The sequence below is a fragment of the Phalaenopsis equestris genome, unplaced genomic scaffold (genome assembly GCF_001263595.1).
Source record: "Phalaenopsis equestris unplaced genomic scaffold, ASM126359v1 Scaffold000136, whole genome shotgun sequence".
Taxonomy (NCBI): domain Eukaryota; kingdom Viridiplantae; phylum Streptophyta; class Magnoliopsida; order Asparagales; family Orchidaceae; genus Phalaenopsis; species Phalaenopsis equestris.
In genome coordinates, this window is record NW_018164578.1 from 1319097 (window position 1) to 1336242 (window position 17146).

General features: G+C 35.1%; 1 protein-coding gene across 1 annotated transcript in view; it reads right to left on the bottom strand.

The window, feature by feature from the left end:
* Window positions 1-17146, bottom strand: part of LOC110021616 (protein CELLULOSE SYNTHASE INTERACTIVE 1) — a 43666-nt gene that overhangs the window by 16495 nt on the left and 10025 nt on the right. Inside the window, exons 4-5 of the mRNA XM_020720177.1 lie at window positions 10085-13127; window positions 7327-9868 (exon numbers count right to left, since the gene is read on the bottom strand). Coding sequence (XP_020575836.1) covers window positions 7327-9868; window positions 10085-13127 — 5585 coding nt within the window. The remainder of the gene's footprint in view (window positions 1-7326; window positions 9869-10084; window positions 13128-17146) is intronic.

Here is a 17146-nt window from a genome sequence, read left to right on the forward strand (position 1 = left end):
TCTCAACATAAAAGGTTTTTCTATAATAAAGACAGAATGGAAGACGCTCTCTAAGAGTCTACTTCAATTGCTGAGCAAGCCCGTCATCCTGTTTAATTTAACACCAATATCATTCAGTTAATTTATCATCAAAATGTATCATCAAAATCATTCATTCTATTTAACACCAATAAAATTAGTGGCATCCACAATTTCAAGAATTTTAACATTATTTGATCATTCAGTTGGATGCATCAAGAATTTCTATGGCTTGATCCTACTACACGAAAAGTCTAATGATTTTATAGTGTAGAAACTTCCAAATGACTTGGAATAAAAAAAACATGAGTAGTTGATAGTTTATTGCTTATATTGGAGTAATTTTATGTTTAGGATATGTGTTTCTTGAAGCAACTAAAATGATGCAATGGATGCAAATCACATAAAAACATTTAAATTCCCAAATCAAAGACTACTAAAAATGTAAGAATATTTTTTTTAGGTTTAAACTAGACAATAAGAGAATTATAATCCAAATGATAATGCAATGATCAAATAAATCAAATAAATCAACAAGAATTTTGAAACGCACAAAATCAATAGCAACTAATATTCTTCCACAGCACTTAAAACATCAGTTAAATCAAATTTGAATAAAATAAAGAAGACTACCATAACAATTAAAAATTTATTTAAACAAAACTAAATAAGGAAAGCATTCAATGAAAATAAAAAAAAAAAATCAAGCCTCATATCGATATAAGGAGGGGACTTTTCATGAAATTAGGTGATGACATTTATACTACATTCAAAGACCACGCATCTAACTCAAAGAACACACATCCAACTCATACACATAAGATTAAAAATTAAAACTAGAAATTTTTTCAGTCAAAGTAGTCCAACTACTACAGGCTAATAGATATGGTTGGCAGGACATGAGTTCAATTCAACTCCAATTATTTCAAAATTCAATACATGCTCGAATAAGCATTGATGTTTATCCACTTCAAATTGATGACCATGCAAATGCTACCTATGAAATAACATGAAGCCCCAAAAATTATTGTTCAATACTATTGGAAAGCAAATAGTAGCACAAATGGTGGCATACTAATTGTCACGACCCGACCTGGAGTATGGAATTAACCAAGGCTGGTATAGACGGTCGGACGGTGGAAAAATAATTTTTTCTATAACTAACATTTTAATAATGAAAGAGCCACAAAAAATGAATTAAAGTAAAATGGTTAAATTTACCTTACTTTTGGTTGTTCCATCTTCTATAAATATTTTTACTTCTATTGCTTATCTTTTAATCAGTTAATTTAACATGAAATACTTTTTTTTAAAACAACAATAAACTAACTAAAGTCAATGCACTCACACTCCTAGACTGTAACACAATAAAATACAAAACAATACGCATGTCAATTAAAACTTTAATAAATCAATAAAAAAACATTTGAAAGTTTTTAATATGATCATTCACGGCATTTCATAATACTGAAGGTGTTTTACCATATCAATATCATATCTATATAATTTATATATGTACAACTGTCCCAGAAAAATCTTCTAAATTAGTTAAGGCATTTCAATATCAATATTCTTTTTCATTTACGTGCACGAGCACCTTAGAGTTCCCCCGCTAGTATCATAAACGGGTGAACTTCATCATAGTCAATTATGTGCATACAATCATATTATATATATATAACACATTATATAACATGTTATAATTTTTATTACAAGGAAATCTAACACACAAATATGACTAAGGGTCTGTTTGGCGCAGCTGCAGCTTCTCAGTTTTTCAGTTGGAGCTGCGCTGTCCCAAAAAGCTGCTGCGGGGAAGTAGCTGTGGGGAAATTGGCTGTCTGTTTGGTGCAGCTGTGTGAAACAGCTGTGGAGCAGCTGTTTCTGGAGAAATGACCAAGCTGTCCCTGTTTGGTAAAACTGTTTAAAAAATTTATGTATATATGTAAAAACTTTAAATATGTAATTGCGAATCGTATTTATAATAAATATATTAAATATGTGAACCCCATATTTTTAAGGAAAAAAATCAACTTTTTAATGTCTTACCCGTAATCAATGGCAGTCGTTCCTGGATCTTCGTCCATCAGGGAAGGATGCGAACAGAAGAAAGCTGCCCTACTTGAGAGGCTGGGGAACTCAAATAACAAGAGCTCAACTCTTCTGATGGAAGAGAAAGTCGTGGGAGAAGGATGGAATGGAGATGAGAAGAGCATAGAAGGGAGAGACCTCCTTGCTTCGCGAAATATGGGCGGACGGCGACACCATGGGAGTTCTGGGATAGCAGAGGATCGATCGCCAGGAGCGCGGGGCGACGAGGTAAAAGCCGCTCGATAAAGCGGGGCAACGGGATTTATCCCGCGGCCCGCTTTCTCCCATGCTTCGCGGTACGTTGCCGCAAAGCCGTCTTCCAAACAGTGCCGCGGCAGAAGGCCGCGCCGCACCCAAAAAATCGAAACCAAACAGGCCCTAATACAAATGATAGTATATAAATCAGGATAAACTAATACACGAATTTATATATATCAATAACTATTAATGCAATTGATTGAGAAGAAACAAAATGCTATTATAAATCAAATAGTAAGAGTACTCATCTCTATCTTAAATTATTTTCTTTGTTTTTCATTTTTGTCACTCCATCCAAGTTCACCCCTATAATATATAAAATATTCAAAGTCACTAAATTTTTATCACATTACTTAATTATGATTTATTTTAATTGTTAATTACCAATCTTCATTTTATTATACTATTTAATTAAGATTTTAATACTTAAACTTTAAGTTTAATCATTGCAATTGATACTTATATTAAATATTATTATTTAAAAAAACACTTTTATAATTAAAACCCTAACATTTTTTTACTATCGTCGACCTTTTCCTTAATCCAAATCTTAATCTTCTATGGCTTGAATACTGATTTCAAATGCAATTAAATTTAACATTTATATATTAAACTTATATATATATATATAATTAAATAACTTTATTAAATATTAAAACTCATTCTTTAATATCTCGGTCTAAAGCCCCTCTCACGCACGTGAGATCACATCTTCCTCCTCTGCATGCAAGATCTGAATCCTACTAATATGCACAAGAGCATCTTCCTCCTCTTCCTCTGCATGCGAGGTTCGACTCCTACCCATAAACGACACAAAACTTCCTCCTCTTCTTCCTCCTTCGTCTCTTCTACATATCGGAATCCACAGGAAGCCCATAAGACCTCGCCTCTACCCCTCAACTCCTTCGAGCACAATAAATTCTTCCGACGCACTAGGGCATGAAATGGATCACGCCAAAGCTTTATGTTGTAGCTCCTGCTCGGGAGTCCATCAAACACCCTCTGGTAAGTCTTTTTAGCAGCACAAATTGTATGTGCGAGTCGTTCTTCTACACCGCCACCACCAACTTGTCAATGATGCCTCCTCCCGCATAAGGCAAACACACTTTGTCCTCCTCTTCCTTTCTCTTTGTTTCTCTCTTTCGCTCTCTCTCGGTCTATTACGCACGAAGAGATCAGTTCTTCAACTCTTAAAGACGAACGGGGTTATCGTAATGATTCATCAAACCATTGTCGCCATTTAGATTGATTATTCTATTTAATTTTTTTACTTATTTATTATTATTTTGGTTATTACACTAATCACACGCCACCATGATGACAAAGTTAATCATGGGAAACAGAAAAGCCAAACTGAAACCAGATGAGCTCAAACTAAAAATTGCGAAGGAAGCTACATATGCTATATTGTATCAATTTTTCAGGTTTAAAAAACTTCAACTCTGATGAAGTAATTGATATTCAACAAGCAAAATAAGATGTAAAATTCATAATTCTAATGTCAAAATTTCCTAAAATTTTTACATATATGTGCACGTTCCAATATGCTATGAAATTTTAAATAAACAAAATTTTCTTGCCTTTAATTTATTAAAAGACAAGCATAAAATAAAGTGTTACCGAGATGAGAATACTAGCTTGACATTTAGAGACAAAATACGAAATAAATATATCCATGATAGGGTTGGTGTAGCTCCGGTGGCGAACAAAATTAGAAAGTTGTCTTAGATGGTTTGGTCATATAAACGTCGACCATTTGATAATCCGGTTAGGAGAGTAGATGTTTTAAATTTGACTTATGTTAAGAAAGGCATAGATAGACCTAGAAAAACTTAGGCATATTGTATAAAAATGATCTTGATTTAGAATTAAATGAAAATATGACACTCGATGGGACACAATGGCGAAAAAGGATTCATATAACTGACCCTAATTAGTGGGATAAAGGCTTATAGTTGTTGTTATTTTTAATTTATTAAAGGTTTTTTAATAAAGTTTTGTTGAATTTATAAGCATTATTCTTTTATCCTCAAGCTTTTATTCTATGAATATCTCCATGCAATGCAAACAAAACTTGCATATGAAACAAGTAAAGAAATGGTAAGAAACTGATATGCTTCAAATGGGATATTAATAATGACATATAAACTAAATCCTAGAAAATGATATGATAAAGAAACTAAAAAAGCTCACACAAATACGATATGCTGATATGAAAGAACAACTTCAATATAAAAAACAAACTTAAACAGTTCAAATATAAATTTTAATGAATTAAACAACTTTAGTCTAGATCAGATGGATGTTTTTTATATTTCAAGCTTCAATTAATACATTTATTATCAAAAAAAAATTTTAAAAATTTTGAAAAATATGTATGCCACTTTGTTCTCAGCATGACGTTGTTCTTTCAAATTTCAAAATCATTAAACCAAGAACTAAAGATAAAATCAATAACAGTATAACCATTCATCATAGGAATAACATCATTAGAAAATTCATCAATAGTTGTACTTTTAGAGTGCTCAATTGATTCATCAACTACATTAGATATGATTGTTTCAATTTTCTATTCGGACATGGACTGAATCTCCATCAAAAAGATGGCTTTCAATAATATTTTACGCTCAATTCTGCTTTCATACAATTCTAACTCCTAATCAAGTAAAAAATTTAAGTAATTTATTGTAAATGATAATTTAGATACAACAACATCAAATGTAGACTCAATGTAATTGCAAATTATTTTCTAGATTTATAGCATCCATAATGAATATTTATGAGCAAAGATCTTTTCAATTAGATGAAGTTCAACTATAAATAATTATTGCATTTAGGCAAGTGGCAGGCTTCAAAGGATATGAAATTAACTAGTCTTCAGGAAAAAGAATCATAAGTGATATATTATTAATAAAATGCTCGTAACATACCCAATATTCAAAGATCTACAGATAGCCTGATATAGTATCTTCAATAAACTATAGTTCAGTTCATTCCTTAAGCATAAGATTATAATGAAGTAGAGATAACAAACTAGTTTTGAGGCAAACAAACTTATATATTATTCATATGCATTAAAATATTTTGCTTGAAACTTAAACTGATTATGCAATTAATACCGAGATTCATTGCAAAGCAGCCATACTATTGAAATTTATGTTTCAAGCAAGCCTATGTTGATTTTGTTTTACTGTAAAATTTAACCAAAATAGTTGAATAAGTTCAATTAATTTCTTCCAACGACTTCAATATTTTAGAGTCAAATAAAAAATAATATTTATAGAAGATTTCAAAACTATTGATCCACTATAAAAATTTTCTAAGATAATGCCTCATATTGAATGTAGGAATAAAATTTTGGACGTTATTATAGTTATGTTGCATTTGTATAGAACCATATTTTTAAGTGATAAATTTTTAACTGAATCATTTATTAATATTTTTACTCCACTACAGTGTTCTATTTTTTATTGACACAATAATTTAGCCATAAGCTCTAATATCATTTTTTAAGAGCAAATTTGATATCAATTTGTTGCATGTCAATTTAGGGTTTTGGTTTCTTGATATAAATAGAATGATGCAACATATATTAATGACACCAAAAAATTTAGGATTACATATTAAAGAATGCTGAAAAACTTACTTTCCCTAAATTTAAACTGTTCAATGCAACAATCATAATCCAATGATTGTATAATAAAATTGAAGAAGTCAACAAAAAAATTCAACTGCATGAGATCATTGACCGATTGAAATTTTAGCATATTTAAATCCCACATTTATCAAGTTTTAAAAACAATTAAGAACTCTATAAAGCTAATAATGAAATGCACATAGAAACCTAAATAAAGGAAAGAGTTCACCAAATAGAAATAATTCAAATGTCATGTTCTGATAAAGATAAATTCCCCTAAAATAAGATAACCTCACGTGTATTTTAATCAAACAGATCTGCAAAGTAGAATAAAAAACTGTATTCAATTAAAGTTATTACTTAAAAATGCCATAAAAGTATATATAGACTCCTAATGTTTTAAGTTATCAGATATGATTGACAAAAAATAAGCTCTTTTTAATTCCAACTATTTCAAAATTCAAGCCATAGTTGAACAACATTCAATGAGTATCCATTTCAAAGTGAAAAACATGGAAAACTGCGCATGAAAAACTATGAAGCACACTGAACCCATTGTAAAGCAAATTTCGAAAATAGAATAGTGGAACAAATAATGGCACAATAATTACACCCCACCACGACACAAATGATAATCACATAAAACAAAAGAAGTTTGTAAGTTGTCACAGCGCCAAACAAAGAAAATGTACGAAAAATCAATTAACACCAACCAAAATCACACAAAGAAAGCATAGCCACAACCAAAATTTCACATAAGTGAGATACATTGATGAAATTACACTTTGAGAAGAATTTTATATGTATTCCGACCATCCATATTATTTTCACATACTTGAAGAATGATTTAATTCTCTCATAAAAATCGATGAAAGCATATCTTCATTACTCATCTTATAGATTAAAATCAACAGTGTGATAATTGAAGACAAGAATAAAATAATAGTTCAAAACATAAAATTGGGTGGGGAATATTTATAATCCTGCGAGGAGAAAAGTTCATCTCTTATATATATAGAGAGAGAGAGAGACAACCAGAGAGAGAGAGAGAGAGAGAGAGAGAGAGAGGAGTGGAGGGGATAGATACACATACATTATATCTAAGGATGTTCGTTTTGATTGACATCTTAAGTTTTATGTAGTATCTAGTATGAAAATAAGGTATAATTTTTATCTCGCTAATATAAAACGTGAGATAATGTTTAGAAGCAACACAAAAGAAAATTAACAAAAAAAAAACAATTCTAGAATAAATTTTAAAATATAGTTTTACGGAGAAAGAAGTTTGTAGAGAAGTGTATAAAATGTCAATAAAAACTCACCCGTGATGGATCTAACTGATTCACTGGATGCATACTCTTGGATAGTATGCGTAGAGAAAAGAAGTTTAATAAACATTGCAGCCTGAACAGAGGTGTCTGCATGGCCAGAACTGATAAGATCCAATATGACCTGAACACCACCAGCTTCTGCAACAGCTCTTTTATTGGCTCGGCTGTACATTACAAGGTTCTGTAGGGCACAGATGGCCACCACCTTCATTTCTTCTGTTGGCTGCTCTTCTAGAAGATTTACAAGCGCTCTACAAGCTGAAACAGCATCTGTGGTTCGTGCAAGGCTCTCATTCTGAAAAAGATCACCAAGAGCCAAAGCTGCAAGCAATCTTCCCTGTTGAGATTGTGTCTGAGGGTCCAGAAGATACATGGATAATGGAGAGATGGAAGCCTTCGCAACTTTCGATTCTCTTATCTTCACATTATTTAGCAACGTCTCCAACAATCTTGCAGCCGTTTCCTCACATTGATGATTTTTTAGAAGCTCCAGAAGTGCTTCAATAGCACCACTTTCAACCATAGCTTCTGCACTGGTTGAATCATCACTTTCCAGAACAAGCAAGGCATTTAAAGCACCAATAACTGTACCTTCAGTTCCAGATCGAAGCAACTGTACCAATACGGCAACAGGAACTTCTAAGAAATATTCTGAACTATATTGAAGAATGCTGGCTAAAACAGAAGCAGCTGATTCCCACAAAGCATGAGGTAAGGGAGGATCAGCCTGTAAAATAACTTTAGACAACTCATATACACCACCCTCTTTTGCAATTGTATTGGGCCAAGTAAGTGAAATATTAACAAGAGCTTTTATGGCTTTCTGTTGTAAGACATGAACTCCGGATCCAAGGATTTGAATTAGAGGACCAACTGCCTGCTCGGTGATTGGATCCTTCTGCAAGTGTTCCTCCAACAAAAGATGGGACAAGAGCTCTGCAGCCAACTGCTGTACAGGTTGAGTTGGTGAATCCAATAAAGATATCACTGGTTCAACAGCTTGATGAGGAGTAAGGTTATAATCTGCTCGACATTGAGGTTGCTCTAAAATATTAACAAGAACTTGCAGCACGCAATGCTGTCCATCAGGACCAATCGCTGGCCTTATTAGCAGTGAGAAAAGAGGCACCAAAACTTTGGCTGCAGAGGGACCCTTTGCAATGTCCGCATTGTTAGTAAGAATTCGAAGCAATTCCGCAAATGCAGTGCAGAGAAAATCAGGAGCTTCTTCCAGGATGTTAAGCATGCTTTCAATAACTCCGACTTTCACCATTTCCATTTTACAAGAGGGCCTGTCTCTTCCTAACTTTACCAAAGCCCTAGAAACTGCCTCATGGAGCATGTAATTTTTACCAAACAGAAGACTAATCAGAGGAACAACTGCTCCGTGGGCAGCAATTATTTCTGCCAGCTGCTCATCATCCAAAAGTTTTTCCAAAGCACGAACTGCTGAATGCTGAGCAGGGCTGAACTCCATAACTAGGAGTGCCACCAAAGGCTCTATGCAGCGTGCAGCTGCCATAGTGGACCGAACCCTTGTATTTGCAAATAGAACACCGCATAGCTCTGCAGCATTTCCCTTCAGCTCGACAGAACAGTTGGAAGAAAGAATTCTGCAAAGAACATCCACAGCATTCATCTCAGCATCCCCGACAGCCAAGGCTCTAGATGGATTGTCACCTAGCAGTCGAACAAGTGCAGCAATGGAAGCATGTTGCTCTCGTTCTAAGCCTGTATTAAGTATCTCAACTAGCGGCTGAACGGCTTGCCGTGCGGGTTCACCATTTCTGATATGTTCCGAGGAAAACAAGTTCTCCAACGCTTTTGCTGCACTGTATCTGGAATTTCTTCCTCCAAGCCGCAAGACTGCCACTAGTTGATTAACAGCACCAAATGCAGATTCATGCCGTCTTATCTCAGCACTATTGAATAGAATCCCCAGCAAGTCTGTGGCAGCCTCTTCTGTAGCATCTTGCGGCCCAAGTGAAAGGTACTTTGTGAGGGCCTCAAGTGCCCCAGCTTCTACCATCACAAGCTGATTTTGGGAGTAATCAGCAAGTTGATTCAGGAGGCCCAATGCAAGAAAAGGTGCACCAGGACGATCTGGCATTGGTTTGAGTAGATCAACAAGTGCAGGAATGGCTTTTCTAGAAGTAGCACCAACCCTAATATCATCAACTCTGAAAAGTTTCTCTAGGGCAATTTGCTCGGGATTTCGTACTAAGTGAAACTCTTCTGACAATTCCAGGAAGTCAGATATATCTGTATCAGCACAACCAAGCAAAGAGATGAGCCCACCAGCAGCTCCAGAATTTGCAACAGCCAACAAAGTACCTCTGCTACCATTACAAACCAAACTTGTAAGGGCTTGTGCAGCAAAATATCTGTTTGATAATTCATCCGATCTTAATAAATTGGCTAGAGTTGGAATGGAATGCAATGTGGTATTAGAGCGAATAATATCCCGGTCTTGAAAGAGCAGAGAAAGTAGTAAAGCACAGACCCACGCAACATTACCTTCTTTTGAATCACTCTAGACAAAAAGTTTAGAGAAGTCAGAAGAAGCTTTCGCTCTACGGAAATCACTAATTAGAATTAAAAATGATAAGGTTTAATTTGAAATATTATACAAAAATCGGGAAAGTAAGCACTTCAAAAAAACTTGAATTGCCATATTCCAAAAAGAAATTAAATTAATGTTCATATCGAGTAGATGATAAGTAACAACACAATGTTAGGTGGCAAGTACCTGTGAAGCTAAATAATAATGTGAAATCTTCTCAGTAAGGATCTCAAGTGCTCTAAACTCCATGAGAACTGACTTGCTTTTTCCGTCATAACAAGCGAGTAAGCAGAGCAACCAGATGCAAACTATATTAGCAGAAATTATGGCAGTGCTAGACCTACTCTCAGCATTTAAATGTTCTACAGGATATCTGTGGATTGATATATCTATGTCTCCGTGATCAGAAGATAAATTTGTAATTTGAAGCAAACCCATAAGTGCGTGAATCAAGTTAGTGCATAAACTTGAGTCATTCAAAGAGTCAACCACTTCCTGGAAGTTATCTTTTGCAGCACAGATAAGCAGAGCAGCTCCTCCTACTTTAACTTTAAGGTGACTGGAGCCAATCACTCGTCTTGCAATTGATGCAACACAGCCATACGTTTTTGACACTACAGAACCCAAAATAACAGCCTGATCACGGCATAGTCTAGACAAAACTTCAATGGATTTATCTTGCAGTGTAGGCGCTCCATCAGCAACACATGAGACCAAGGGGATGAAGGTGTAAGGATGTTCAGCAAGAACAGCCCATGGAGGTTTTACATGACCAGAATCTTCATTTGCCCTAGAAAGCAAAGCAAGCGCATGAAGAACCTCTGAAGCAGCAGCAGAATCAATACTGGATGATTCCAGAAGAGCAGCAAGAGCTAGAACTGTCCCACCCCTGTTTATACTATCGAACAATGCATGATCGGCAGTGGGACACTGTACTAGACGGACAACAGCCGCAGCAGCTTGAGTTCTTCCATCAATAGTGCCCTCTCTTAGAACCCGAGTGACAGGAAAGATAATTTTTTCGGGACTTGCTTGAGCTGAAATTTCACCATCCAGAAGAAGGTTAGCTAAAGCACAAGTTGCTTGTTCAGCCACTTCTAGAATGGACGAGCTAGAATGAATAACTAATTGAGGAAATGCATCACTAGCTAAGGAAGCAACTTCCTTGTTTTCCTTGATTGAGAGGAAAATGGCAGCAAGACAACCACACACCTCCGCCAGGACTTTTTCAGTTTCCACATTGAGCAGCTTCATGGCTGAAAAAAGGGCATTGACAGATATATGACTTTCTCTTAAGTCTTTACGAACGTGAAAGAGTTTGGCCAGAACAGATGCTGATTTTGCTTGAGTTTCTTCTTTTGCAGAGTTCAAGACATTTATCATTGTCTGAATAGCATCATTTGCTGCACTTCCTTCATGCAGTATATCAGTAAATGGCGACACAGAAAGCAAACTTCCCAGAGCATCCAGAACATGTACTTTAGATTCCGGTTGCTCACTTATTAGTAAAGCGGAGAGCTGGCTAATAGTCCCTGTGTCTGACATGTGGATAAGATGGTTTAATGTCCTTGCAGCGATTTCTTTTCCATTTTCACTTCCATTTTTCAGTAACCACAATAAAGCAGGAACAGCATCAGCGCTTTGCACACATGCTCTAATATCCTCACTATGGTTACAGAGGTTCCCAAGAATCATAGCAGAATCCTCCTTAGCCTTAGAAGAGCCTGTTTCCAGAATCTGAACAAGAGGAGGTATGCCTCCAGCTGCAGTTATAGCCCATTTGCTCTCATTATTTTCATCGGATAAAAGGCAAAGCAGAGAAACTGCACATTCCTGCTGCTGTTGCTCTGAAGAGAGGCCAAGTAGGGAGATTAAAAGCTGAACACCCTGACGACCTTGCAATGCATGCCATAAGCTACTTTCTTTGTTGCAGAGTGTGAGGAGAGATTTGATAAGCTCAAGCTGCACCTCACCTGTTGCCATGGTGACCAAACCAACTAACAAGTGCTTTGCCTCAGCACTGTTAAGCACCCTAGAAAGTATGGCATTCCCATACAAGCTGGCCAACGCTTCTATAGTGCGTTCCTGCACAAGAAAGGGCATTGTTGATTTGAATTGCTTAATCAATATTTTCTCTATAGTAAAAGGGTCTGATGCTCTGACAGATTCAGCATTTGAATCATAAATCATCAAGGCTGACGCTAACGCCCCCAGTGTGTCAGCAATCTGTGCAGGAGAAGAGCATGACTCCAGGCTTTCACCAAGGCTGGAAATGACAAATGACAAGCCACCAGAAATATTTGCCAGGGCACACATTGCATTTTCCTGCAAAGCTTGAGCTGCTTCTCCTTGCATAAATTCTTTTGATGGAGCTATTGTAGCATTTATAAGAGCTGGAATACCATTGTAATTAGCTATTTCCCGCCTAGCTTCCTTACACTGCGCAGACAGAGATTTTAAAGCGCCTGCAGCCTCAGCTCTAACTGATGCTTCATTACCAGGTCCTAGTAATTTCAGGAGTTGCTTAGTAGTATCTGAAGCAATGATCCTGGAACAAACAGATTGGTCTTCCATAATCATACATCCAAGAAGATAGCAAACATTAGCTATACTACTTATTTGTCCATTTGCTAGAAGTTTAATTAGTATATCAACCCCACCAGACTCTGTTGTTGCTAACCAGAAGCCCTCTGTACTCTTCGATAAATTTTTCAATGCTCCAGTGAGTAAAGTATCAACCACACTTCCATTACTGAGACCAACTTTTAGTTGAACCCACAGAACAGGGACAACTCCTTCAGTTGAGAAGATCTTTGAACCAACATGATCCTTCCTTGTACCACCTTGAGAAACAGCATAAATGGTTTTTGCAGCAGCCATTTGGCCTTCAGCTAAGTTGGACTTAAGAAGAGCAAGAAGTGGTGGTATGCAACCACCCAGCAGTACTTTCATTCTTAGTTCCTCTTCCGCACATAAAGATCCTAAAACAGTTGCAGCCAACATCTTTACCCCAAAAGTTCCAGACCTAAGAAGAGAAACAAGTATTGGAACTGCTTGTGAATGAGAACCAACAGCTCCAAATGCCTTTTCACGTGTTTCAATAAGTTCTAGCAACTGCTTTAGAGAGTTCTCTTTTTCTGTGGTTGTTGAAGAATTTTGCCGTAATTTTTCAATGCATTGCGCAACACTTGACAATGTACCATCTGTATCTTCCATGTTCCCCCGATCCCTGCAAGTATTCTGATTCAGAGTAGCAATAATAACTTACAAATATCACAAGCAGCTAAAACCAACTTTGAGTTCACTCCAATTAGTAAACAAGAAATTGAATGTAAACCACTCTTTAAGATTTGTCAAGACGATGACACAATTACTATTTTGTCCACCTTGAAAATGTGTACGAGTGTTCTAGGATTAAATCCAACCTTTTCTTGTCATCGTCATTATCTTTATTCAAGTATTTGGAGTTATTTATGAAATTTTATACTCCATTCATTCCCATAGAGTGTTGCTTTAAGTGGTTGCTTAAATACACTATGAAATCGCCAGAAGGCCTTTATACAGAGAAGGAGGTAAGAAGTTAGGATAACATATATTTTTCTAAGGTAGCTTTTAAACAAATGATGCTTAAATGTTGAACGAGCACCCTTAGGTAAAAGAAAACCAAAGGGTAAAGCTATGTTATCGATTCGACAACCTCCAAAAATAGAGTAAGATCAGGAACCAAAATCGTAGCCCAACGAGTCCAAGAATCAACTGGTGAAACTTTTCAACTGACAAGCCTACAGATCAAGCAGTTAGTCGATTCAATAAGCTTTAGCAAACTAGTTGGCATACACAGTGGATGGTTCAACAAGTCTAAAGTTTGAATCATCTGCATGATAATTCAGCATATCTAAGAGTAGAACTAAAACCCTATACTCTAGTTTATAGTTAAGATTCAGATAAAAGGAATACAAATAATGCATCATTCAATAGTTGCTCACCATAATCCTAAGAACAAATTGTGCAGGCCAAAAAATTAATTCCCAAGCTTATGCTACAAATCCCAAGATGCATGCAAATACTTAGCTGCCCCTAAATTCGTGCACATCTTGCTATACATGCACAAGCGTCTGGTAGCTAAAGCTTATGTACATGTGACCCCAACGATCATATGATTCTCAATTATTTGTTCCACTTCTATATGTCCTCCGACTATCCCCTCACTGCACACTTAGGCTTTGTTTTGGCGCAGCTGCAGCTACGCTGCCCCAGAAAGCTGTTGCGGGGAAGCTGACTGTCTATTTGGTACAGCTGTGTCAAAACAGCTGTGAGGCAGCTGTTTCTGGAGAAATGATCATGCTGCCCTTGTTTGTTAAAACTGTTTAAAAGAAGGCCGTAACACCTACATTTTTTAAACTTCTAAAGCAGAAATTCATTTCTAAACAGAACAGAATGTTCATATATATACAATCGTAGTTTCTTAACACATATTATGCGAATTGTTCCCTTAAAGAAAGCATCCACCCAATGCATTTGCAGAACTGTGTTTCTATGGTGCAGCATTTACATACATAGCACACAATTCTAATGCATTTACATACATACCACACAATTCATTTACAGAACTGTGTTTCTATTAGAATATATATACCTTGTTGCAATTCTCTTGTGATCATCTACCAGAAGAAAGGATTTATGATCAAGCTAGGAAACAAAGAAGGTGAGAGCTATATCAATTCCGAAGAAACCATTCACTATGTTCTCCACATATGAAAGTGAATTTGGTAGGAAAGCCAGTTCAAATGGGCATATCCAGGTTGAATAGATTACCAATATGATTAGAAACATCTTCCAGGCTCTGAGAAGAAGACAACAAAAGAGTAGATATAGTGCAGTGTAAACAAGATCAAGAGTTCTTGTTTGCTGTAAATTTTAGCACTATAAAATCTCAAATTCATGTTTTCTAAAAAATCAGCATTATTATTTCATTACAAAATAATTTTATTTAGTATTGTGGTGCTCAAATCAAAAGTAATCAACAGACAAACATCATCATTATGACAAAAAAAATAATAAATCTTCAATCAACACAGACTCAGCATTCCATATATTCATTTCTATGAACATGAGAAAGAGAATAGTTCAATATAAACAGCTGTATAAGAAAGCCAGGCTGAATTTGTTACTGGGAGCAGCGACATGGTGGCTGTAGCTATATAACAAATGCAAAGACGAGAAAAAAGGGCTTCGCTTTAGCCGGTTCAGAATGTAGCAGCTTTTGAGAGGACACTTCTCATCCATTTAGTAAAACACAATCTCGTTGAATTTGATGGGTTGAACAATTTCATCAATTAATGTGTCGCAGCATAAATCCTCAAGTATTTAACTAACAGTATATAGAGGATATGCTTTCTATCAACAAATTGGATATAAGTCAGACCTTCCAAAAGTTCAAATTAAATGTTACAAATATAACCATAAACTCTTCTTTTCAAGTATGCTCTCCATTTCTACAAAATAATACATTAAAAAAAAACAGATTGACATTGATTAACTTCTAAAAGTGATCTCCGTTACAGTTTCAGCAGAAAAATATGCCAAGTAAAACAAAGAAAATACCTTAGCAATGCATAATTAATAGCGTAAAAATGCTACACCAGCAATTAACTCCCCACTGCATTGAAAAATGTTTGAAACAACTAGAGTAGAGATATTATTCAGCTTCAGCAATAAGAAGCATGTCGTGTCTAATAAGAAGAGAAATCTATACTGTCATTTCAAAAATCATAGTTACTATAAAATATAGGGCCATATACATACATGGCACTCAATTATTATGTATTTACGTTTCTAACACCTAAAATTTTCATTTTATCTTTCTACCACCTACATATTTATAGAAACTAAAGTTCAGATGTTAAATATGCAAATACATAGGAATTGAGTGGTATGTATGTAAATCTTTTATTTTTAACACAATTTCATTTAAAGCAATTATTGGAAAACTACTGGTTATTATGGAAATAAATAGAATGAGATAACGACATCTGAAAGTATTCATATTTCACCAACTCCACCGACATGAAAATAAATAGAATGCGCAAAAAAACAGCAGATATAAATGACAGTTAAAGGCCATCTTAATTGTGACAATTACCCAAAATAACATTTACATACATGCCACTCAATTCTAAAGTATTTACATATCTAACACATACTCGATTTACTCGATTGATTTCACATACTCGATTGATTTGGTTCGAATTCATAAACACATTCATTTATATGCTCCTAGCTTCAGTTTTTTTAAAATCCATGGACAATTTGAGATCTGGGAGACCTATGCGAAGATAGAAAATAAAAAAAAAAGTTTGTTTTCCAAGCTGAAAAGCTGGTATGTATTGTTAAAGAACATGTAAAAAAAAGGTCTCAATCATGCTTGAGCATCAAAATTTAAGAACAGTAAACATAAATAATGCAAGAAACGGCAAAGTTTAGGGGTTTGGTTTTCTTTGGTACATTAAACAGAAATAAACAGAAATAATGCTTTGTTTTCTTTAGCCAAAATAAAACTAAAAGGATTGCTTGAAGACATATATGGAAAAGTGAGGAAGGAATTGTAGAATCAGAAGCTCGGATTCATTTTAATATCTCAAGCAGCAAATCCAATAAACAACTCCCTACAACAGCCTCATGGAATAAGAAGTTAACCTCAAATAAATGTTGATAAAGAAAACCATAACAAGAGAAAAAGGCAAGGTATTAAATCTGCAGGCATCTATCTAGATGAGCTCCAAAATGGATGTTTTCAGTTTCAATACAAAATAGATTGGAGATCAAATCTGCACTGTACATCCATTTTGCAGAGCTTACACCCTTGTATCAACTCTGATGGTTATGAAGAGCTTACACCCATTGTACAACCAACTTGCTTGATTATATGAGTCCACATAAAAAGATTCAGCTTTATATCAACTTCCATATGGAGACTTAACTACTTTAATGGAGCAGAGTATCTATTATAATAAATAAATATAAATAGCCAAAGTGAGATGTTTGAATTAAGATACAAAGAAAGAAAAATTAAAACAATCTAAGGATTATAAAGCCACACAAACCAAAATTAAATACAAAGAAATAAAACAGGTTTTTAATCAATTTTTTAATACAAATGACATAATTCAATCAAATTTTTAACCACTACAGAAAAATAATTATGAAGGGAAGAAATATCACAAGAAATAAAAATAAAAATAAAATAAA